The sequence below is a fragment of the Rhinolophus ferrumequinum genome, chromosome 3 (genome assembly GCF_004115265.2).
Source record: "Rhinolophus ferrumequinum isolate MPI-CBG mRhiFer1 chromosome 3, mRhiFer1_v1.p, whole genome shotgun sequence".
In the NCBI taxonomy this organism is placed as follows: Eukaryota; Metazoa; Chordata; class Mammalia; order Chiroptera; family Rhinolophidae; genus Rhinolophus; species Rhinolophus ferrumequinum.
The window spans coordinates 51032097-51059051 of record NC_046286.1 but is presented as its reverse complement, the minus strand read 5'-3'; the positions used below and the strand labels follow the sequence as shown (position 1 = coordinate 51059051).

Below are 26955 nucleotides of genomic sequence, written 5' to 3'. Positions count from 1 at the left end.
AAGTATTTAACTTCATAGGAAACATAAAAGTATGTTTTTATTAGAATACCATTATATACAATTTAAAATTACTGTCTTTTAAATGAAATATTATTTGTGTCATTAAGTATTAAACTTAATCAAATGTCAAACTTTAGGAATAAACAACATATAAATGAATTTTCATTTCTATGTCCCTAAAATCTAAAAAAAGCTAAGCAAATGTTCTCTATTACTTTTCGTAAAAATAGCTTAAAATATTAAAAGACAATCCAAAAATACTATCAACTTTTTTCTTATCTAACAGGTGGTCTCTGATTAACAGTAAATTGAAAAACATGAATAACAGAGTAACAAGTTAATCACTGACTCTGAAAATGGTTAACAGTGTGGACATTATACCTTCATAATTGTGAAACAACTAAGTTTTCTTAATAATTGAGAAGCAATCATTAACTTTTATAAAAGAACTTTCTATAGCTTCTAAAATCTGGAATTCGACATTGTAAAGCAGAAACATTAGACATGCAAAACACCTAGCACACTATAGGTAATCAAAAATCTACAAATGGTAGGTATCGAGCTACAGAAAGCAGGGCTACACACAATAGGGTTTACAGTAAGGTTTAAGGTCTATGATTTTAAATTTTAAGAATTATTATTAGCGAGTTATCCAGAATCTAAACACCGATACAATAACATTGATTGACTCATTGAAGAAAACTTAGATAAAACCTGTACACTATCTTTTAGGTCTTTTTTCTTCAACAGACATACCAAATACACATACCAAATATTTCTTTGGGCCCAAAGTACAAGTAGAACTTAACTGTGTTCTAACTACTTTATGTAACAAGTATTTATCTATTGTGAAATAAAAAATTAAATTGCCATGAAAGCAGGATTTCAATTTCAGTCAGAAATTTAGCAAATGATGACACAGGGAATGTTTTTTGAACAATTTTCTCTCAAGTATTTTCTCAGTGCAGCATTGTGAAGGGTGGCAATGAGAACATTACTACCTTTAAAAAAGTACAAATTATTTTTATTAAAGATAATAGTAACAATGCATACTGATTTTGACATTTTCTTTCCATAACTAAAAACAAAAGGCATTTGTTGAAATTAGGTGATTTCTGTAATTAAACTTTAATCAATGCATTAAGAAATAGGCAGCTGGTGATCTAATGCGTAAGTTGCTCTTTCCTTACTGTATTTTTCAGACCACTTGCGAGTTAGCTCTAGATAAAGACTTGGTTTATGAGGCCGGTAATCCAGGTACACTGTATTACTGGTCCTTTTGGGAACAGCTTTTTCAATTTGAGTTCCTTCATGCCACTCATTAAAGGAGGTGATAGAAATTACACTGGGGTGGGCTTGGAGTGCAGCACTCATAGCGGTTTCATAGTACTTCCCATTGACACGGTTCCGAGTGTTCTGAGTGTTCCATGGGCGGATGCTGGTGTCTATGTATCCTGGTCCCACACTTGGGATAAATATTAGTTTGAAGTGATCACAAAATAATTTTAGCTTAGCCCAGTTCTCATACGATGAGCCATAAGTAAAGCCATTTGTGGCAAAATATGTGTAAATTCCATCAAAGCCACTTTGAAGGATATCATATTTATGTTTATCTTCTACTAGAAGTGCAATAAACAATCCATCGTAAGGAGAATTGCGAATGCTCCGAGACCCTGAGATAGTTAACAGATTGGCCCATTGTTCAGGCTTTGTAATATAGGAATCATAGACATAAAACATAGGAAGAGCATTGCCGGTCTGAGTCTTGTACCTGTAAAAGGCTGGATGATTTCCATATCTAGAATATAAACATAGGTAAAAGTGCAATGAATATTCACAACTCATTTGCCATAGACAGTAATTGCTTATGTACTGAAAATGAAGCTAATCAGTACGGTCTAAGCACATTGTTCACCTTTGAGGAGTCAGTTATATAAGTGTAATTATTAAAAGCACATTTTTAATTTTATACATTGGGAAATGAAATAGTGGATACGTTAAGGTATTACTGAACACGAAATTAATTACCATATATTGAGGTTTACAAATGTTGACTCACATCATGAATGGCCCATTTTCTACATGAATATATAAATTACTTTTTTGTATCAGTGATAAATGACCCACTGTTGCTGACAAATTTCTTCGTAAGAGGATGGTATCTAACACAGACTATTGTCAGTAAGATCCTTGAACAAAATAAATCTGTATTAATAAGTTCCCCATAATCAGACTAAATATAAATGAAAATATTAGATGTAGATCCATTGCTATAAAAACAGTTCACATTTCATAATCTGAATCTTCTTTTAAAAAGCCAAAACTTTATACTCATAAGATTTAAAGAATATGCATTGAAAATGTCAGTATGACAGAAATCATAAATAGCCTAATAAAACACATAAAATAAAGAGCAATCTTTCACTATTCATTCAGAAAGTGAACTGTAAGGAACTTCAGAAATGTTCTTCAAAATGATTGCAATAGTCATTAAAAGTTAGTTTAAATTAATTTTAATGTCAGACCACAAATCCTTTAAATCTCTCAAATATAATTCATATGTACTTTTCTTATAACAGTAATTATCATTGGATCACAAACGAGTAATTATAAACACAGAAGAAACTCACTTGTCTATAATATATTTCACATTTTTGTACATGTTTTGATCATCTCGATTTTTATATGGTTCGATGTGAAAAGTGACCTAAAACAAAAATACTGATTAGAGAAAAAATTATCTGTGATATAAAGATAAAAGTATATCCCATATTTTAAATTAATCCTATGATTTACTAATGTTAATTTAAAATGGATACTTATTGAACATAGAAGTTACTGAAGAATTTTAATAGTAATAACATTTACTAAGAAGCTTTCTAAATATTTTATACATTTTACCTCAGTTAATTCTCACAATTCTATAAGGTAGCTATTATTACTATCTTAATTTTCTAAATGAGGCAAAGTTAACATAGTTGCAGTAACTTGTCACACCGAGCCAGCTGGAGGCAATATGGGCAATCTGAATTCAGAGCTCAAATATTCAACCAGTGTGCAATACTTCTTTCTGTATGTTTATTCCTTATAAAGAATAGGGACATATTTTATATTCAGACATATCTTTTTAAATCAAGGCAAAAAACAAAAAGTGGTCTAGAAAAATCCGATTCTCAGGTGTGATCATTAAGTTTACACTTAAATGGAGCCAACAGCAAATGACAAATTCTTCTATATAATTAAAATAGCATTTTACAAAATGTATGGTTAATTTGTAGTATTAATATCCACTAGTACTATAATAGACGATAATTTTCAGAACGTTTGCTATTATTGATAGTGTAATAGTAGAAAGCAATAACCAAAAATACTTTTTTTTAAATATTGTGCACAAAAAACTCCACTTTTTAAAACTGAGGTAATGTTGCTTAATAACATTATCAAAATTTCAGGTGTACAACATAATTCAACATTTGCTGCGTGCTCACCATCAAGTCTAGTTTCCAATCATCACCATACATTTGACCCCTTTTCCTGATTTTGCCCTGCTCTCACTCCCCTTCCCCACCAGTAACTACCAATATTTGTCTATATCTATGAGTTTGTTTTGTTTGTTCATTTGTTATGTTTTTGTTTTATAGTCCTCATGAGTGAAATCCTGTGTTCTTTGTCCTTTTCCATCTGACTTATCTCACTTATCATCATACCCTCAAGACCATCCATGCTGTCATAAATGGCAATATTTCATCTTTTTATGGCTTAGTAGTATTCCATTGTACATATGTACCACATTCTTATCCATTCATCTGTCGATAGACACTTAGTTTATTATCATGTCCTGGTTACCGTAAATAATGCTGCAATGAACATAGGGGTGGGTACAATATTTTTTTAAGTGTTTTCAAAATCTTTGGAGGAAGAGGAATTACTGGATCACATGGTAGTTCTACTCATTTTTTTAAGAACCTCACACTATTTGCCACAGTAGCTGTCCCAATTTATATATCACCAACCGTGTACGAGGGTTCCCTTTTCTCTACATCCATTCTATCATTTATTTCTTGTATCTTTGATAGTATTAGCCATTCTAACACATTAGGAGATATCTCATTGTAGTTCACTAATAATTTATGAAGTTGAAGATCTTTTCATGTGCTTGTTGGCCATCTATTATATCTTCCTTGGAAAAGTGTCTAATCAGATCCTCTGCCCATTTTTTAATTGCTTCTTTTTGTTGTTGTGGTTGAGGTGTGGTTCTTTATATATTTTGGATATCAACCCCTTATTGGAAATGTCATTTGCAAATATCTTCTCCTATTCAGCTGGTTGCCTTTTTGTTTTGTTGATTGTTTCCTTTGCAGTGCAAAAGCTTTCAGTTTGATGTAGTCCTTTTCATGTTTTTGTTTCCCTTGCCTTTGGAGTCAAATTCACAAAAAACGCCACTAAGACTAACGTCCATTAAGTTTAGTGCCTATTTTTCTTCATTTTGTTTTGTTTGTTTGTTTCAGGCTTTACATTCAAGTCTTTAATCCATTTTGAGATAATTTCTGTGTATGGTGAAAGATGGTGGTCTAGTTTCATTCCTTTGCATATGGTTGTCCAGTTTTCCCAGCAACTTATTGAAGAGGCTTTTCTTTTTCTTGGCTCCTTGTTGTATATTCTTGGCTCCTTTGTTGTAAATTAGTTGGCCTTACATGTGTGGGTTTATTTCTGGACTCTGAACTCTTTTCCATTGGTTTTTGTATCTGTTTTTCTGCCAATGCCATACTGCTTTGAATATTATATCTTTGTAGTATACTTAGAAGTCAGTGAGTATGATATCTCCAGCTTTGTTCTTTTTTCTAAGGATTACTTTGGCTATTGGGGGTCGTTTATGGTTCCATAAAAATTTTAGGATATTTTGTTCTATTTCTGTGAAAAATGCCACTGGGATTTTGATAGGGATTGGACTGAATCTGTAAATTGCTTTAGGTAATGTGGGCAATGTTAATTCTTCCAATCCATGAATATACAAAGAATATCTTTCCATTTCTTTGTGAATTCAATTTCTTTCAACAATGGTTTGTAGTTTTCAGTGTATAGGTCTTTTACCTCCTTTGTTAAGTTTAGTGCTAGGCATTTTATACTTTTTGTTGCAACTGTAAATCAGACTATTTTCTTCGTTTCTCTTTCTGATACTTCATTGTTAATATATAAAAATGCAACAGATTTTTGTATATTGATTTTGTAGCTTGCAACTTTACTGTATTCATTTAATATTTCTAATATGTATATATTTTTGTAACATTTTTAAGGTTTTCTATATCTAAAATCATATCATCCACAAATAGTGACAGTTTTACTTCTTCCTTTGTAGTCTGGATTCCTTTTATCCTTTTATTTCTTTTCCTTGCCTAATTGTTCTGGCTAGAAATTATAGTACTATGTTGAATAAAAGTAGCAAGAGTGGAAATCCTTGTTGTGTTCCTGATTTTAGAGGAAAAGCTTTCATTTTTTCACCACTGAGTATGTTAGCTGTAGGTTTGTCATATATAGCCTTTATTATGCTGAGGTATTTTCCTTAGATATCCACCATAGTCCCAGTGTTTTTCTGATCATAAATGTTTGTTATTATCTTGTCAAATGCTTTTTCTGCATCTACTGAGAGGATCATATGATTTTTATTCTTTATTATTTTGTTATGGTGTATCAGGTTGATTAATTTGCAGATGTTGAACCATCCTTGCATCTCTGGAATGAATCCCACTTGACATGGTGTAAGAGCCTTTTAACGTATTGTTGTATTTGTAGTATTTTGTTGAGGATTTCTACATCTATGTTCATCAGAGATATGGGCCTGCAATTTACTTTTACTGTGTTGTCCTTGCCTGGTTATATAGTATCAGGGTAATGCTGGCTTCCTGTAAGAGTTAGGAAGCTTCCCCTCGCTTCAATTTTTTGAAAGCGTCTGAGAAGGGTAAGCATTAAATCTCTTTTGAATGTGTGGTAGAATTCACCAATGAAGCCATCTGATTCTAGACTTCTGTTTTCAGCGAGATTTTCATTACTGTTTCAATTTCCTTGCTAGTGATCAGTTTATTCAGATTTTCTGTTTTTTCATGATTCAGTCTAGGAAGGTTGTATGATTCTAAGAATTTATCCATTTCTTCTAGGTTGTCCAATTTGGTAGTGTATAGCCTTTCATAGTGTTCTTTTATGACCATCTGTATTTCTGTGGTATCCGTTATAACTCCTCCCCCTTCATTTCTGATTTTATTTGACTCTTCTTTTTTTTCCTTAGTGAGTATAGCTAAAGGGTTGTCAATTCTGTTTACCTTTTCAAAGAACCTGCTCTTCATTTCATTAATAGTTTTGGCTATCTTTTTATTATCTATTTCCAAAGCTTTTTAAGAAATTTTTCATCTCATTGCGTTCTTCAGTTCCAGAATTTCTGATTGTCTCTCTGTTTTTTGTAGCTCATTGAGTTCTTCATGATGGCTGTTTTGAATGCTCTATCATTTACATCAAAATCTTGCATGCCTTTGAGATTAGTTACTGAAGAATTAACATTTTGTGTTACCTTGGTTGTTCCTCTGCTGGGGCATTAGTGAACACCTTTCTTATTTGGCTACCATTTTGATTTTAGCAATTCAGCAGGCTCATAATTAGAGGTCTTTCGTTTTCTAGTTCCGGAAAATAAGACCTATACTATATTATGTTAGATAAGACCGGTCTTACAGTAAAATAAGACCGGGTCTTATATTAATTTTTGCTCCAAAAGACGCATTAGAGCTAACTGTCCGGCTAGGTCTTATTTTCCGGGAAACACGGTAGATGGTGCTATGGCACAAGATGTTGTCTTCTCTTATCTGTGCTAACTGAGCCTCTGGGGTTGCTGGTGCTCTGCTACTATCAGAGTCTCTGCAGTGGGAGTGGTGCCACCGTGGTCATGGGAGTCACAGCCAGAGTGGTGGGCACCCCAGCTGTGTCTGGAACAGCTGGGTCTAGAAGCACCACCACCACGGTAGAGGGATGTAGCCAGCTGGGATGGAGAAGGGTTCACGCCCATAGCTACCTGATTCTCTATGCACCCTGGCACCACTATGCTATTGCCAGGAGGCCCTGGAAATGTCTTCACTGCCACTAGGCTTTCCAAGGTGCAAACACAGGTGCAACTAGGGATGGAGCTGGATTGTCAAGTGCCAATGGGTTGCCCCTCTTACTTTCAACTGGGCTGTGGTGTGGGGGTTGCTCTTCCACTGCTTCTGTGTTTACTGCGGCTGTGGGCTCAGCCACTGTTGCCCAGCACCTGGGAGCACTGTACCTCCCTTCCCCCCATTTTGCCTCCCCTACAAGTTCCAATACATACAACTTCAGGTGTACTGATATGTGCATCTCGTAGGTGTCCTAGTGTATCGAGCATAGGAACCTTTGTTGGATTACAGATGACTGAGTACTTCCAGACTGAAGGGGAGATCAAAAAAGGTTGTCTCAGTCTGCCATGATATTCAAAGATTCCATTTCTTTAAACTAAAAAAGCTAGTTATATATAAATCAACAAAAACTAATTATGGCTAGTAAAACCATCTTATATGCCCCTTCTAACTAGTAGTATAGATTGTCATTTAAGGACAGTATCTGTATTTGTTAAAGGTATGTTAAACAAATAATGTACAAGTTTTCCTTTTATTACTCATTTTAGTGATTTACCAGTAGCCATTAAAAATCTTTATGGCAATATAATAAACTTACTGATATTAAATTTAGTGTTTGAGCTTTAGGAAGCATGTATGGACTTCTATGCTAATACAATATAAAATACCTTTGTTTCAATTAACCATTAAAGTAAAATGTATTTTATATTCATCAGTATTATTAATTTTAAAGTCAGAACTTAGTGAAAATATCATTCTCTACTTTTAGTAAAACTAGATTTCAGAAATATTATATAAAGGATGTTTTTAATAGTAAAAAAGGAATGTTAAATTCATTTCTGCAGTATACTGTAAATATTGGTAGGGCAGTGAGATTTTTCACTAGTTCTGATACTTTCTTTTTAACTCCCATTGAAAGAAGATTACAAGGGTACACAGGTACTTTTACAGTTCTGGGAGACGATCCTGGGTCTGCAGGCACCCACAATGCACTCAGTGCTAACCCAACAGCTCCCTCTGCTCCATGTCAAAGAGTCTTGCATGGGCCAAGCGCTACTGCAAGAGCAAGCTCCATTAGACATAAAGTATGTTCAGGAACCACATAGTTGGGGTATAGTGCCACTTTACTGAAAATAAAAAAAAAATTAAAGAGAGGTTCCAAAATAGCCAGCCTGGTAAATTTTAAGAACCAGAGAAAATATATAAAAGCTAAACATTTTCCCAAAAGAGGGAGCAGGTATACCTTCAATGAGAAAAACTCAGGTAATAAAACAACACAAGAGAACATAACACCTCATCTGCTGAAGGAAATGAGAAAAAGAGTTAAGAAAGTATCTACTACTTCAAATGTAAAAACAGCAACACATATCTCCAAGGAATATGAAATATCAAGGAACTATGGCATTACAAAAAGAAAAGTATATTTTTCATCAATCGAGCTCCAAGGTACAGAATACTGCAGTCTAACGAGTAAAGAATTCAAAATAGCTCTTCTGAAGAAACTCAACAAATTATAAGGAAACTCAGAAAGACAATTTAGTGAAATCAGGAATAAAAACTATGAACAAAATTAGCTCTTTATCAAAAAGAATGAAATTATAAAAAAGAAATATAATTGTGAAAAAGAACCAACCAAATTCTGGAGCTGAAAATTTAATGAATGAGATTAAGAATGCAACAGACATAAAAAAGAATGAAATCATCCATTTGCAACAAAATAGATGGAGGGTATTATGCTAAGTGAAATAAGTCAGACTGAGAAAGACAAATACCGTATGATCTCACTTATATGTGCAATCTAAAGAACAGAATAAAATAACAAAAAAGAAATGGACTGATAGACACAGAACAAACTGATGATTGCTAGATGGGAGGGAAGATGGAGGGATGGTGAGAAAAGTGAAGGGACTAGTAAGTACAAATTGTAGTTACAAAATAGTCACGGGGATATGAAATACAATATGGGAATTATAGTCAATAATACTGTAAAAACTACGTGTAGTGCTAGGTGGGTACCAGACTTATCAGGAGGACTACTTCATAAATTATATAAATGCCTAACCACTATAATTATATAAATGCCTATACAATATTCAGGTGTATACCTGAAACTAATAAAATATTGAATGTCAACTATCTTTAAAAAAATAAACAGTTACAGATGTAAGTACAGAATAGGGAATATAATTAATGGTATTGTTGTAGCTATGTATGGTGTGAGATGGGTATAGACTTTTGGGGCTATCTTTTCTTGAGTTGTGTAAATGTCTAATCACTGTGTTGTATTGTACACCTGAAACTAATAATAATTAAAAAAAGAAGAGAAAAATGCAATAGAGGGCAGACCACATGGAAAAATAATTAACTTGGAGAATAAAAGTAATAATTAACTTGGAGAATAAGAATTTTGAAATAACACAGAAGAGGGAACACAGATTTAAAAACAGCAAAGAAAGCTATGTCAGCTATGGTTATTCATAAAAATGACATTATCAGAATGATTGAGATTCCTGAAGAAAGAGGGTGAAGGGGACAGAGAGATTGTCTAAAAAAATAATGGCTAAGAACTTCCTAAACTTGAGGAATGACGTGGACATACAAGTCTACAAAGCTAATAGATCATCCTACTATCCAATAAAAAAAGACCTTCTCCAAGATATAACTGTCACAAATCAGTGATAAAGAATCTCAGAGCCAGCACAGTTTAAAAAAGAAAAAAAAAATAATTAACCTACACAGCAATTCCCATTAGGCTATCATCAATTTCTCAGCAGAAACTCTACAGGCCAGGAAGGAGAGTGAAATGACATATTCGAAGTGTTGGAAAATAAAAAATGACCATCGAAGAATATTTTATCCAACATACTTATCTTTTAGTTAAGGAAGAGAAGTAAAGGCTTTTTCAGACAAAATTTAAAGGAGTTCACCACCACTAGACTGGTCTTGCAAGAAATGCTGAAAGGAGTTATTTGAGCTGAAATGAAAATAGGCTAACCAGGCACAAGAAAACATAGAAAAGTACACAAAACACAGGTAAAGGTGAAAAACAGAAAACTTAACGGTATTAAGATGGTGCATTAACTACTCAACTATGATATAAAGTTTAAAGGAAAAAGAGTAGAAAAAATATCTATAGCTACTATAAATTAATGATACACAACAAAAAAGCATACTGTGATATCAATAATATACAAGGAAAGGACAAAAGGGTACAGCATTTACAGGAGATCAAAGATAAGTTGTTATTAGCCTAAAATGGATTGTTTATCTAAAAGATGTTTTATATAAACCCTGTGGTAACCACAATACAAAAATCTAGAGCAAGGGGGAAAGAGAGCACAAGGAAAAATAACCAATTACAAAGTAGGTAGAAACAGAAAAAGATAGCATAGTAAATCCTTACACATTAATAATTACTCTAAATGGGTTCACCAATCAAAAGACAGAGTGGCTGGAAGCATAAAAAACAAGAACCAACTACCATGTTTCCCCAAAAATAAGATCAAGCCGGACAATCACCTCCAAGTGTCTTTTGGAGCAAAAATTAGTATAAGACCTGGTCTACAGTCATAAAAATGGTGGCTGGCGTGAGGTGAGCCTCTGGAAATCTTCCCTGGAATTTACAACAAATTGAACAACTATAACTCCACAAAAGACTCCCTGTGCAGCAGACAGGCAAGACTCAGAGGCTCACTACGGAAATCACCTAAAGGTGGGCAAACTGCACGAACAGGGGAGAAGAGAAGGGAGAAGTGCGGAGACAGGGCCGCACAGGCACAGCACGCAGACCTAGCTCAGTGCTCTGAGAGTGCTGCATCCTGGAACTACCGCAGCAGTGGGAGAGGGAAGAACTCGGACTGTTAGGGCTCCGTTTATGGCTAATAGGGCTGAGGGAACAGCATATAACACGGTTGAACCCAATGCTCATGGCAGAGACCTTGGAGCAAAGACAGGGAAGAAGGTTGAAAACGGTGGTTTAAGCCCTCACTGCTGAGCAGAGAATGGAAGCCTTAGGCACTGAGCCTAGCCACTCTCTCCCTACCCTCCCAGAGCTTGCCCCCCCTACACCTACTCAGTGCTAGAATGGCAACAGTAGCAGTGTCAGATCAAAAGAACAGAATATTTGCAGTTCTGAGAACTGTAGTCCGCAGACACAGATTCCCAGTACAACTAGTTCTGGCAAAGAAAAGGGAGCTGTTGAAGCAGATGGTCGCCGCCATTGCTCTGGGCCACCTCTCACAACCCACCCCGCCCCTGTCCTCATCTATCTGGGAGGATCCCTGCAGGAGTAAACAGAACTGCTGAAACACACGGGCTCTGAATCTGGTGCAGGAAGAGCTTAGGAAATTCAGAAGTTCTCCACATCCCCACACGGAGGCAGCACCCTAAGAACGACGGGAACTGTTCACAGAGAAGAAGCCCACCTTCCAGGGAATTCCCCCATTGTGTGAGAAGCCGGAATAGTGCAGAGAAAAAATAACACTACAGTGTAAGAAAGAATAAAAGGCTGCAGTCACTGAGAAAATAAAACATTCTACCAACACCTACTAGAAAACAAAAGAAAGACCTCTTCCTATCAACCTGTTGCAGAACCCACTCCTGTAGATGTTGAGGAAGAGAAATAATAAATCCTTAATTGCCATGAATAACCAAAGCAACAGGACAGCTCAGAAAGAAAATGAAAAGTCTCCACAAAAGGAACTTAAAGATATGGAACAATGTGACTTAAATAACAGAGAATTCAAGATTGCAATTCTTAAGAAACTCAATGAGATGCAAGAAAACACAGACAAGCAGTTTAATGAACTCAGAACCACAATCAAATAAAACATGAACATTTTACCAAAGAGATTGAAATTTTAAAAAAGAACCAAATAGGATTTCTGGAGATTAAGAACTCAATAAAAGAAATGAAGAATGAAATAGCCAGCTTAGGTAGTAGAGTTGATCAGATGGAGGAAAGAATCAATGACATCGAAGATAGAAATCTGGAAATGACATGGATGGAAGAAGAAATAGAGACTTGAGATTTAAAAGAAATTAAAGAACTCTACAAGACCTTTCTAACTCCATCAGAAAGAGCAATATAAGAATAATGGGCATAGCAGAAGGAGAAGAAAGGCAGAAGGGAACAGAGAGTATATTCAAACAAACAGTCAACGAGAACTTCCCAAACTTGTGGAAAGAACTAGATCCTCAAATTCAAGAAGCAAATAGAACACCTAATTACCTCAACTCCAATAGTCCTTCTCCAAGGCACACTGTATTGAAGCTGTCAAAAATTAACGACCAAGAAAGAATCCTCAAGGCAGCCAGGAAAAAGAAGACAGTAACCTACAATGGAAAGCCCATTAGAATATCATCAGATTTTTCAGCAGAAACTTTACAAGCCAGGAGGGAGAGGAACCAAATATTCAAACTACTGAAAGAGAGAAATTATGAGCCAAGAATAATATATCCAGCAAAGATATCCTTTAGACATGAAAGAGGAATAAAGACCTTTCCAGACATACAGAAGCTGAGGGAATTTTCTAATACACGACCTGCACTACAAGAAATCCTAAAGGAGGCCATTCGACCACCATCAACAGAGAGTAAAGGCCTGAACTGGAACATGGGAATGGAGAAAGTAAGCATGCTGAAGAAAATAGAATACGCTAAATATGAAACTTTCTTTTACATAAACTTAATGGTATACACTCAAAAAAAAAAAAATCCAGAACTGAAATATATAATGTAATAAAAGAAGAAACAGATGGAAAAATCACAGAATACCACCACAGAAATAATAGACAACAACAAAAAAAGCAAAGAAACAATGGAGACACAGTCTTACCAGAAAACTAAAGGTAGAATGATAAGAAATCCTCATATATCAATAATAACCCTAGGTGTAAATGGACTGAACTCACCAATAAAAAGGCACAGAGTAGCACATTGGATCAAAAACCCAACCATATGCCTCCAAGAGACGCATCTCAGCTACAAGGACAAACAGACTCAAAGTGAAAGAGTGGAAATTGACACTCCAAGCGAATGGTATCCAGAGAAAATCAGGTGTAGCCATACTGATATCAGATGAAACAGACTTCAGGATTAAAAAGGTAACAAGAGACAAAGACGGACATTTCATAACAATAAAGGGGACTATACAACAAGAAGACATAACAGTCACCAATATTTATGCCCCCAATCAGGGAGCACTAAAATATACCAAGCAACTACTAACAGAACTAGAGAGAGAAACTGACCAAAACACAATCATACTAGGAGACCTAAATACATCATTGACAGCTATGGATAGATTATGAAAACAGAAAATAAATAAATAGCAGCTCTAAATGACACATTAGATGAAATGGACATAATTGACATTTATAGAGCACTTCATCCTAAAGCATCAGACTATACATTTTATTCTAGTGTACACGGAACATTCTCAAGGACAGGCAACATATTGGGACATAAAACTAGCCTCAGCAATTTAAGACGATTGAAATCATACCAAGCATATTCTCTGATCACAAAGCTTTGAAATTGGATATCAACTGCAAAAACAAAGCAGGAAAAACCACAAATATCTAGAGATTAAACAACATACTCTTAAAGAATGACCGGGTCAAAGAAGAAATAAGAGGAGAGATCAAAAGATACATAGAAATAAATGAGAATAAAAATACATCCTACCAAAATTTTTGGGATGCAGCAAAAGCAGTTTTAAGAGGGAAATTTATATCATTACAAGCCTATCTCAAGACACAAGAAAAATCCCAAATAAATAACTCCACATTACACCTTAAAGAACTAGAAAAAGAAGAACAAATGAAACCCAAGGTCAGCAAAAGAAAGGAAATAATAAAAATCAGAGAAATAAATGAAATAAAGAACAAAAAGACAATAGAAAAAAATTAATGTAACAAATAGCTGGTTCTTTGAAAAGAATAATAAAATTGACAAACCCTTGGCTAGACTCACTAAGATAAAAAGAGAAAAGACACTAATAAACAAAATCAGAAATGAAGGAGGGGAAGTTATCACGGATGCCACAGAAATACAAAGGATCGTCCAAGGATACTATGAAGAACTATATGCCACCAAATAAATGGACAAGTTCTTAGAAACATATAGCCTTCCTAGGCTGAACCATGAAGAACTGGAAAATCTAAATAAACCGATTACCAGTAACGAAATTGAATCAGTCATCCAAAACCTTCCCAAAAGCAAAAGTCCAGAACCAGATGGCTTCACTAATGAATTCTACCAAACCTTCAAAGAGAATCTAATACCTGTCTTGCTCAAACTCTTCCAAAAAATTAGAAAAGATACAATATTCCTTAACTCATTTTGAGACCAACATTGATACCAAGGATAACACACAAAAAAGAAAACTACAGACCAATATCTCTGATGAATACAGATGCAAAAATCCTAAACAAAATTCTAGCAAATTGAATGCACCAATATATTAAAAAGATCATTCATCACGATCAAGTGGTGTTCATCCGAGGGGCGCAAGGATGGTTCAACATACACAAATCCATCAATGTGATACATCACATAAACAAAATAAGGGACAAAAATTGTATGATTATGTCAATTGATGTAGAAAAAGCGTTTGACAAGATACATCATCCATTTATGATTAAAATACTTAATAACATAGGTATAGAAGGAAAACGAATTAATATAATAAGGGTCATACATGACAAACCCTCATCTAATATCATAATTAATGTGGAAAAACTGAAGTCTTCAGCTCTAAGTTAAGGAACACGACAGGGCTGTCCCCATCACCTCTGCTTTTCAACATAGTGTTGGAAGTCCTCGCCAGAGCAATCAGGCAAGACAAAGAAATAAAAGGCATCCAAATTGGGAATGAAGAAGTTAAATTGTCACTCTTTACAGATGACATGATGCTATATATAGAAAACCCTAAAGACGCCACAAAAAGCTATTAGAAACAATCAATGAATACAGCAAAGTTGCCGGCTACAAAATCAATGTACAAAAGTCCATTGCATTCCTATATACTAATGGAATCTCAGAAAAAGAAATTAAAAAAAACAAAAACAAAAACAATTCTTTTTGCAATTGCAACAAAAAGAATAAAATACCTAGGAAATAAACTTAACCAAGGATGTGAAAGACCTATATGCTGAAAACTACAAAACATTTAAAAAAAAAATTGAAGAAGACATAAAGAGATGGAAATACAGTCCATGCTCATGGATTGGAAGAATCAACATAGTTAAAATGGCCATATTACCCAAAGCCATATACAGATTTAATGCAATCCCCATCAAAATCCCAATGGCATTTTTTAAAGAAATACAACAAAAAAAATCATCAGATTTGTATGAAATCTCAAAAGACCCCAAATAGCCAAAGCAAACCTAAGCTAAAAGAACAATGCTGGAGGTATCATACTCCCTGACTTAACTTGTACTACAGGGCAACAATAATCAAGACAGCATGGTATTGGCAGAAAAACAGGCACATAGACCAATGGATTAGAATTGAGAACCCAGAAATAAACCCACATAAATATGGACAGATAATTTTTGACAAAGCCAAAAACATACAAGGGAGAAAAGACAGCCTCTTCAATAAATGGTGCTGGCAGAATTGGAAAGCCACATGCAAAAGAATGAAACTGGACTATTATCTGTCACCATGTAACAAAATTAATTAAAATGGATCAAAGACTTAAGCATAAGACCTGAAACAATAAACTGCACAGAAGAAAACATAGGTACTAAACTTATGGACCTTGGATTCAAAGAGCATTTTATGAATTTGACTCCAAAGGCAAATGAAGTAAAAATTAAAATAAATGAATGGGACTATATCAAACTTAAAAGCTTCTACACAGCAAAAGAAACCATCGACAAATAAAGAGGCAATCAACTGAATGGGATAAGAGTTTTGCAAACAATGCCTCTGATAAGGGGCTAATATCCAAAATATACAAGGAACTCATACAACTCAACAACAAAAAAAACAACCTAATTGAAAAATGGGCAGAGGACTTCAAGAGACATTTCTCCAAAGAGTACATAAAAATGGCCAATAGACATATGAAAAAATGCTCAACATCACTAATCAGGAGAGAAATGCAAATAAAAACCACAATGAGATATCACCTCACCCCAGTTAGAATGGCTATCATCAATGAGACAAATAGTAACAAGTGTTGGAGAGGCTGTGGCGAAACAGGAACCCTTCAACACTGTTGGTGGGAATGCAGACTGTTGCAGCTGTTATGGAAGGCAGCGTCGAGGTTCCTCAAAAAATTACGAAGAGAATTACCATATGAGCCAGCAATCCCTCTCCTGGGTATCTACCCAAAAAAATCTGAAAACATTTATGCATAAAGATAAGTGTGCTCCAATGTTCATCGCAGCTTTATTTACGGTGGCTGACACATGGAAACAACCAAAATGTCCTTCAATAGATGAATGGATAAAGAAGTTGTGGTATACATACACAATGGAATACTAGTCGGCGTTAAGAAAAGATGAAATAGGACCATTTGTGACAACGTCCATGGATCTGGAGATTATAATGCTAAGCGAAATAAGTCAGACAGAAAAAGTAGAGAACCATATGATTTCACTGATATGTGGTATATAAACCCAAAACAACAAAAGAACAAGACAAACAAATGAGAAACAAAAACTCATAGACACAGACAGTAGTTTAGTGGTTACCAGAGGGTAAGGGGGTGGGGGGTGGTAGATGAGGGTAAAGGGGATCAAATATATGGTGATGGAAGGAGAACTGACTCTGGGTGGTGAACACACAATGGGATTTATGGATGATGTGATACAGAATTGTACACCTGAAATGTATGTAACTTTACTAACAATTGTCACCCCAATAAACTATAATTAAAAAAACAAAACAGAAAAAAAAAAAAGACCTGGTCTTATTTTATTATAAGACTGGATCTTAAAATATGATATATGATATGATATGATATAATATAATAAAACGTAACATAACATAATATCAGGTCTTATATTAATTTTTGCTCCAAAGGATGCATTAGAGCTCACTGTCCAGGTAGGTCTTATTTTCGGGGATACACGGTATATGTTGCTAAGAAAAGAACCATTTCAGGTTTAAGGATACATAGACATTGAAAGTGAAGGGATAGAAAAGATATTACATGCAAGTAGAAACTGCATCAAAGTAGAACATCAAATTACAGAATATAAATAAAAAAGGACAAAGAAATGAAACGCCCGAGTGGAAATTGTTAATTTTTTAAGGAAATGTTCTCATGTCCTGTGGCAATGATAGTACATTTGAAGTTTTTTTGTGTTTTTCTTAGTTATTTTCTCCCATTAAAATGTCAACAGATCTTTATAACTGACTGTACTTATGCTGATTACTGTCAACTTTTCTTTACAATATTGTGTCCCAGGGAATGTAAAATGTTTTTCTTTATATTTTTACTTTTTAATTTGTTGAAATAAATAAATCTCTATTAGAAAAAATGAGGGTTCTATTTCAAGACATAGGAAGATACTAAACTTGCCTCTTCTCACAGACACCAAAACTACATCTACATATGGAACAAATTTCCTCTGAAGAAAACCCTAAAAACTAGCGAAGCAACCCCTTCCTGTCGGGCAAAGAAGAGGGAATGTACATTGAAGCGCGTAGGAAAGGCTGAGACATAATCTCACCTTAAACTGCCCCCGTGGCACTGGATCCCACACTTGGGAAGGAACTCAAAAAAACCTGGAGCTTCTAACGATGAATGGGGCTCATGCTCACAATTCCCATGGCACTGTGGAAAACTGAGAAGCTCTTAAAGGGCTATGTGCAGACTCAGCTGGCCAGCGGCCCAATGCAGAAGCGGTCCTTGGAAAAGCACCCAGACTTTATGTGAAAGAGACTCGTTTGCTAATTTTAGGACGTTGCTCTGAGGAACAGGGTCTTGCTTTCAGAGGAAGGAGGCTGGCAGGCACCGCCTTCCTGCTTGCTCTCTGCCTTGCTAAAGCCGGCCGGTGCTATCTTATTTTTTTTTCTTTCTTTTCTGTTTTTCAGGTGGGTGCTACTTTGTACTCAGTCCAGCCAGTCGGCACCATTTTTGTGCTCTCCCACAGTAGCATTCCAAAGTGACAGTGTCTCCCAGAGAGGATTTTCTATACACGTCTGTTGCACCAGTTTTTATGTTTGGTGACCTGTTTTTTTTTTTGGCTGCCACTCAGGGAACAGCCCTTGATCGCCTGGCTCTGGAGGCCAGTGAGATTGCGTTTATTGGGTCCTACGGGGCTGCACCTGTCAGAGAGTCTGGCTTATAATAAGTCTGAATCTAGGTGCTGACTGAAATCCTCCACTATGGGAAACTAAGTTGTCTTGGCACATCCTGAACTACTGGGAGATATTAAAAATAAAATAGGCTGCTTGGAAAATCAAAAAAGGTACGAGAGACAACCAAGAGCTAGGGCACGGTTGAGCAGTAAGTTTCATCACCTACACAAGGTAAAACCTTCAAGACGGGGAGAAAATGTTTCATCTAATTCCTAAAAACCAACACTAAGAGTCAAGCAGAATGAAGAAACAGAGGAATATTCTGCAAATGAAAGAGCAAGATAAAAACCTCAGGAAAAATATCTCAGTAAAACAGAGATAGGTAACTTATCTGATCAAGTTCAAATTATGGCCATAAAGTTAGTTGCTCACAGGCTTGGGAAAAGAATACATGAACACAATTAGAACTTCAACAAAGCAACTAAAAATAAAAGAGTATCAAACAGAAGTCAGAGAACGGAAGATGACAGTAAGCAAGCTCAGAAATGCGCTAGACGGTTCAACAGGAGGCAGATGAAGCAGAAGAACAGCATTATCCTGATCCCCAAACCAGACAGACACATTACAAAAAAAAAAGCAGTAGGTCAATATCCCTTATGAACATACTGTGTTTCCCCCAAAATAAGACCGAGATGGACAATGATCTCTAATGCGTCTTTTGGAGCAAAAATTAATATAAGACCCGGTCTTATTTTATTATCATGTAAGACTGGGTATGATATGACAGGACATGACATGATATATAACATAATATTGAGTCTTATATTAATTTTTCCTCCAAAAGACATATTAGAGCTGACTATCCGGCTAGGTCTTATTTTCGGGGAAACACTGTAATAAATGAATTCAGTAATGTGGCAGGATACAAAATTAATATTCAGAAATCAGTTGCATTTTTATACATCAATGACAAACTATCAGAAAAAGACATTAATAAAACAATCCCATTTACAATTGTATTAGAATAATTAAGAAACCAAGGAATAAATTTATCCAAATAGGTAAAAGACTAGTACTTTGAAAATCATAAGACACTGAAAAAAGAAACTGAAGAAGATACAAATCAATGGAAGCGTATATCGTGCTCATGGATAGGAAGAACTAACATCGTTCAAATGTCCATACTACCCAAAATGATCTATACATTCAATACGATCCATATCAAAATACCAATAGCATTTCTCAGGAAACTAGAAAAAAATAATCCTAAAATTTATATGGAACCACAAATGACACCGAATAGCCACAGCAATCTTGAGAAAGAAGAACAAAGTTGGAGGTATCACACTACCTGATATCAAATTATACTACAAGGCTATAGCAATCAAAATATCATGGCAGTAGCTGAAAAACAGACACAAAAATCAATGTAACAGAATAGAGAGCACAAAAATAAATCCACGCATGTATAGTCAATTAATCTACGATAAAGGAGGCAAGAATATACAATGGGGTAAAGACAGTCTCTTTAATAACTGGGGCTGGGAAACTAGATAGACCCATACAAAAAAGTAAAACTAGACCTTTTTCTTACACCATATACAAGAATAAACTAAAAATGGATTAAAGATTTAAATGCAAGACCTGAAACCATAAAACAATAGAAGAAAATACAGGCAATAAACTCTCTGATATTCCTCTTATTCACTTTTTTTTTTTTTTTTTTTTTGCATGTGTCTCCTTGGGCAAGAGAAACTAGAAATGGGACTACATCAAACTAAAATATTTGTACTGGAAAGAAAACCATCAACAAAAAGACAACCAACTAAATGGGAGAAGATATTCATCAATGATACATCCAGTAAGAAGTTAATATATAAAATTTACAAATAACTCATTAAACTTAACACCAAAAAAAAAAAAAAACTGATTTAAAAAATGAGGGGAGTGACGTCAAAGGAATGGTGGCAGCGAGGTGGTCTTCTTGAGTTCTCCTCTGGAACTTACCACAAATTGAACATCTATAACCCATCAAAGGACTCTTTGCTCATCACATAGAACAGGTAAGAGACTCTTACAAGGATTACTTTTGAAGGGCCCAGCTCAAGAGGCACAAGAGTCAACACACCCAGAGGCCAATTCCAGACCAAACCAAAGTATTACTGGGTTTGACCTACAAGTGACACACCCAGAGGGATTTCTCTACAGGCACAAGAGCCCATAGGGGCCAAGCCTCTTTTGAGCGGTCAACCCTCACACAGCAGATCATCCACTATGGGCAGAGCCAAGTCTCACAACTAGTCAGCCTAGGAGTCAATCCTACCTACTGATAAGCCAAAAGCAATTAAAGACCAACTTTAATAGGACAAAATACACAACACAAGAGTGACCTTTGGAGCACACACACAGGACAATAAGGAAGTGGTGCAAGTCAAATATAAAGGTCACATACTACATAAGATAACCCAGCAAAAACCAAGAAACCTAGGGGATCTACCTAATACACTGAAGCAAACACAGAGAGACAGCCAGAATGGGGAAACAAAGAAACATGCCCCAGATAAAAGAACAGAAGAAACCTCCAGAATTGGAACCAAATGAAACACAGGTAACCAACCAATAAGAGACAGAGTTCAGAACACTGATGATAAGAATGTTTAAGGAGCTTAGTGACGACATAAAGAAGGATAGAGAAGTCATAATGAACAACCAGTTAGAACTAAAGAATACAATAACTGAAATAAAGAACACATCTGAAGGAATTACCAGCAGGTTAGACGAAGCAGAGGATCGAATCAGCAACTTAGAAGACAAGTTAGCAGACATCACCCAAATGGAACAATGAAAAGGAAAAAGAATAAAAAACAATGAAAATGGTTTAAGAGACCTCTGGGATAACATCAAGTGCAACAACATGCGCATCACAGGAACAGGAGAAGGTGAAGAGAGGGAGCAAGGGATCGAGAACATATTTGAAGTAATAATGACCGAAAACTTTCCTAACCTGGTGAAGGAAACCGACATACAAGCCCAGGAAGTGCAGAGAGTTCCAACCAGGATAAACCCAAACAGGTCCACACCAAGACACATTATACTTAAAATGGCAAAGGTTAAAGACAAAGAGAGAATCCTAAAAGCAGCAAGAGAAAAACAGAGGGTTACATACAAGGGAACTCCCATAAGACTATCAAATGACTTTTCTACAGAAACATTGAAGGCCAGGAGGGAGTGGCAGGAGATACTCAAAGTGATGGAAAACAAAGGTCTACAACCTAGATTGCTTTATCCAGCAAGGTTATCATTTAAAGCTGATGGAGAGATAAAGAGCTTTCGAGAAAAGAATAAGCTAACGGAATTTATTACCACCAAGCCAGCATTGCAGGAAATATTAAAAAGCCTTCTGTAAACAGAACACAGATAAAAACAATCTAACTACAAAAAAAAAAAAATGGCAATAACTATGTACCTATCAATAATCACTTTAAACGTAAATGGATTAAATGCTCCAATCAAAAGACAGGGTGGCTGAGTGGATAAGAAAGCAAGACCCTTGCATATGCTGTATACAAGCAACTCACCTCAGATCAAAAGACACACACAGGCTGAAAGTGAAGAATGGGAGTAAGACATTTCATGCAAATGGAAATGAGAAAAAAGCTGGAGTTGCAATACTTATATCTGACAGAATAGACTTTAAAATGAAGACTATATTAAAAGACAAAGATAGGCACTATATAATAATAAAGGGATCGATCTGACAGAAGAATATAACCCTAGTAAACATCTATGCATCCAACATAGGAGCACCTAAATATATAAAACAGATACTGACTGACATAAAGACAGAGATCAACAGTAACACTATCATAGTAGGGGACTTCAACACACCTCTGACAAGAAGGAACAGGTCTTCCAGACAGAAAATCAATATGGAAACAATGGCCTTAAATGACACATTGGAACAGTTGGATTTAATCGATATTTTCAGAGCATTTCACATGTTCTTCTCAAGCGCACATGGAACATTTTCCAAGATAGATCACATGTTGGGCCACAAATCAAGTCTTGATAAATTTAAGAAAATTGAAATCATACCAATTGTCTTCTGATCACAGCACTATGAAACTAGAAATCAACAACAGGAAAAAAACTGGAAGACACACAAATTCATGGAGGCTGAATAACATGTTACTAAATAATAAATGGGTCAACCATGAGATCAAAAAAGAAATCAAAAGATATCTCGAGACAAACAAAAATGAAAACACGACGACCCAAAATCTATGGGATACAGCGAAAGCAGTCCTAAGAGGGAAATTCATAGCAATGGAGGCCTACCTAAAGAGACAAGAAAAATCACTAATCAATAGTTTATCTTCACACTTTAGGGATCTGGAAAAAGAACAGAAAAATGAGCCCAAGGGAGTACAAGGAAGCAGATAATGAAGACCAGACCGAAAATAAATGAAATAGAAACCAGAAAAGCAATACAAAAGGTCAATGAATCCAAGAGTTGGTTTTTAGAGAAGATAAACAAAATCGACAAACCTTTAGCCAGACTCATCAAAAAAAAGAGAGGACCCAAATTAATAAAATCAGAAATGAAAGAAGTGACAACAGACACCACAGAAATACAAAATATTTTAAGAAATTACTATAAGTAACTATATGCCAACATATTAGATAATCTGGAAGAAACGGACAATTTTCTAGAAGCATAAAACCTTCTAAGGCTAACTCAAGAAAAAAACGGAAAACCTGAATAGACTGATTACCACCAGGGAAACTGAATCAGTAATCAACAAGCTCCCAAAAAAAACAAAAGCCCTGGACCAGATGGCTTTGCAGGTGAACTTTACAAATATTCAAAAAAGAATTATCACCTATTCTTTTCAAGCTATTCCAAAACATCCAGAAGGAGGGAAGGCTCCCAAACACTTTTTACGAGGCCACTATCACCCTGATCCCAAAATCAAACAAACACACTACAAAGAAAGAAAACTAAAGGCCGATATCTCTAATGAACATAAATACAAAAATCCTCAACAAAACATCAGCAAACAGAATTTAGCAATACATTAAAAAGAAAATACACCATGATCAAGTGGGATTCATTCCTGGTATGCAAGGGTGGTTCAACATCTGCAAATCAATTAATGTGATACACCACATTAACAAAATGAAAAATAAAAATCACATGATCATATCAATAGATGAAGAAAAATCATTTGACAAAATCCAGCAGCCATTTATGATAAAAACTCCTAAGAAAGTGGGAATAGAGGGATCATATCTCAACGTAATAAAGGCCATATATGATAAACCCACAGCTAACGTCATACTCAATGGGGAAAAGCTAAAACCATTCCCCTTAAGATCAGGAACAATGCAAGTTTGCCCACTTTCACCACTTCTATTCAACATAGTGTTGGAAGTTCTAGTCATAGCAATCAGACAAGAAAAATAAAAGGCATCCAAATTGGTAAGGAGAAAGTAAAATTGTCATTATATTCAAATGACATGATATTATATATAGAGAACCCTAAAGACTCCACCAAAAAAACTATTAGAACTGATAAATGAATTAGTAAACTAGCAGGATACAAAATTAATATTAAGAAATCAGCTGCATTTGTATATACCAATAATAAAATATCAGAAGGAGAAATTAAGAAAACTATCCCATTTATTATTGCTTCAAAGACTATAAAATACTTGGGAATAAATTTAACCAAAGTAGTAAAAGATCTGTACTCAGAAAATTATAAGACACTGAAGAGAGAAATTAAAGAGGATACAAATATATAAGTCATGGATAGGAAGAATTAATATCCTTAAAATGTACATACTGTCTAAGGCAACATACATATTCAATGCAATTCCCATCAAATTACCAAGGACATTTTCCACAGAAATAGAACATATAATCCTAAAATTTATATGGAACCATAAAAAGACCACGGAGAGCCTTGGCAATCTTGAAAAATAAGAACAAAGTGGGAGGTATAATGATACCTGACATCAAATTATACTACAAGGCTACAGTAATCAAAACAGCATGGTAACTGGCATAAACACAGACACATAGATCAATGGAACAGAATAGAGAGCCCAGAAATAAATCCATGCCTATATGGTCATTGAATCTACGACAATGGAAGCAAGAATGGTGGTGGGTAAAGACAGTCTATTCAATAAATGGTGCTGTGAAACCTGGACAGACACATGCAAAAAAATGACGCTGGACCACCTCCTTACACCATATACAAAAATAAATTCAAAATGGATTAAAGACTTAAATGTAAGATCTGAAACCATAAAATTCCTGGAAGAAAATATAGGGAGAAAATTTACAGACATTATCCGGAGTAAGATTTTACTGATATATCCTCTTTGGCAAAGAAAGTAAGAGGAAAAATAAACATGTGGGATTACATCAAACTAAAAAGTTTTTTCACAGAAAGAAAACCATCAATAAAACAAAAAGGGATCCTACTGAATGGGAGAAGATATTTGCCAATGATATATCCGATAAGGGGCTAATATCCTAAATTTATAAAAAACTCACTCAACTCCAAAAAAACAAACAAGCCAATTAAAAAATGGGCAGAGGACACAAAAAGACATTTTTTGTAAAAAGGACATACAGATGGCAAACAGACATATGAAAAAATGCTCAACCTCACTAATCATTAGAGAAATGCAAATAAAAAAACACAATAAGATACCACCTCACCCCAGTGAAAATGGCTATCATCAATAAATCAATACACAACAAGTGCTAGCGAGGATGTGGAGAAAAAGGAACCCTTGTGCACTGTTGGTGAGATTGCAGATTGGTGTAGCCACTATGGAAAACAGTATGGAGGTATCTCAAAAATCTGAAAATGGAACTATCTCATGACCCAGCAATTCCACTCCTAGGTATTTATCTGGAGAAATCCAAAACTCTAATTCAAAAAAATTTATGCACCCCTATGTTTACTGCAGCACTATATATATGCCATAGCCAAGACATGGAAACAACCAAAATGCCCTTCCGTAGACGACTGGATTAAGAAATTGTGGTACATTTATACAATGGAGTATTACGCAGCCATGAAGGAGAATAAAATCTTACCATTTGTAACACTATGGACGAACCTAGAGAACACTATATTAAGTGAAATACGTCAGACCGAGAAAGACAAATCCCATATGATCTCACTTATATATGGAATCTAAAGAAAAAATAAATGAATGAACTAATCAGAAATAGTCTCAGAGACATGGAGGAAAAACTGAGGGTTGCTAGATGGGAAGGGAGGTGGCGATAAGGGGGCAGGTGAGGGGATTAGAAAGCACAGTCAGTTACCACAAGATTGCCATAGGGATACGAAAGTCAATTTGGGGAATGTAATCAATAATGTTGTAAAGATTTTGTAGGGTATCCAATGGACATTAGGGAGATCACCTCAGGGATGATGTAGATGCCTGATCACTGACTGCACTGTACACCTGAAGCTGAAGCTGAACAATAATGAATGTCAACTACAATTTTATATATATATATATAGTTACAAGAAGCGGAATACAGCATTAGGAATAGAGATAGCGAAAATGTAATGGCTGTGTGTGATGTCAAAGGGGTAGTGGATGGGGGAAAAGGGGTCATCACTGTGTGAGGGATATAAAAAAAAGCAAAAAACAAATGAAGGATAAAATTATATGATTAAATAACAACAACAAAAAAAAGGGCAGAGGACCTGAACAGACATTTCTCCAAAGATTACATACAGACAGCCAATAGACATGAAAACTTGCTCAACGTCACTAATAATCAGAGAAATGCAAATTAAAACCATAATATCACCTCACATCTGTCAGAATGGCTATCATCAATATATCAACAAACAAGTGTTAAGGAAGATGTGGAGATAAGTGAATCCTTGTGAACTACTGGTGGAATTGCAAACTGGTACAGCCACTATGGAAAATAGTATGGAGGTTACTCAAAATTTTTAAAAATAGAACTACCATGTGACCCAACAATCTCACTTCTGGGTATTTACCTGGAGAAATCCAAATCACTAATTTGAAAAGATATATGAACCCCTATGTTCACTGCAGCATTATTTACAATAGCCAAGACATGGAGGCAATCTGGGTGTCCATCAAAGGATAAATGGATAATGAAGTGATACATATATACAATGTAATTATTACTCAGCCATAAAAAAGAATGAAATCTTGCCATTTGAGAAAACAAAGAAGGACCTAGAGGGTATTATACCAAGTGAACTAAGTCAGACTGAGCAAGACAAATACGATTTCAGTTATATGTGAAATCTAAAAAACAAATGAACAAAGAAATCAGAAACAAACTCATTGATACAGAGAACAAATTGATTGTTGCCAGATCGGAGCGGAGTTAGGGGGCAGAGTGAAAAAGTTGAAGGGATTAAGAAGTACAAATTGGCAGTTACAAAATAGTCACGGGGGTGTAAAGTACAGCTTAGGAAATGTAGTCAATAATACTGTAATAACTATGTATGGTGTCAGACATAGACTTATTGGA

General features: G+C 35.3%; 1 protein-coding gene across 1 annotated transcript in view; it reads right to left on the bottom strand.

Annotated features, from left to right (window-relative positions):
* Positions 1-627: 627 nt before the first annotated feature.
* Positions 628-26955, bottom strand: part of MANEA (mannosidase endo-alpha) — a 61690-nt gene continuing 35362 nt past the window's right edge. The window contains exons 4-5 of the mRNA XM_033103217.1: positions 2631-2707; positions 628-1798 (exon numbers count right to left, since the gene is read on the bottom strand). Of these exons, the coding sequence (XP_032959108.1) occupies positions 1141-1798; positions 2631-2707 (735 nt within the window). The 3' untranslated portion in view covers positions 628-1140. The remainder of the gene's footprint in view (positions 1799-2630; positions 2708-26955) is intronic.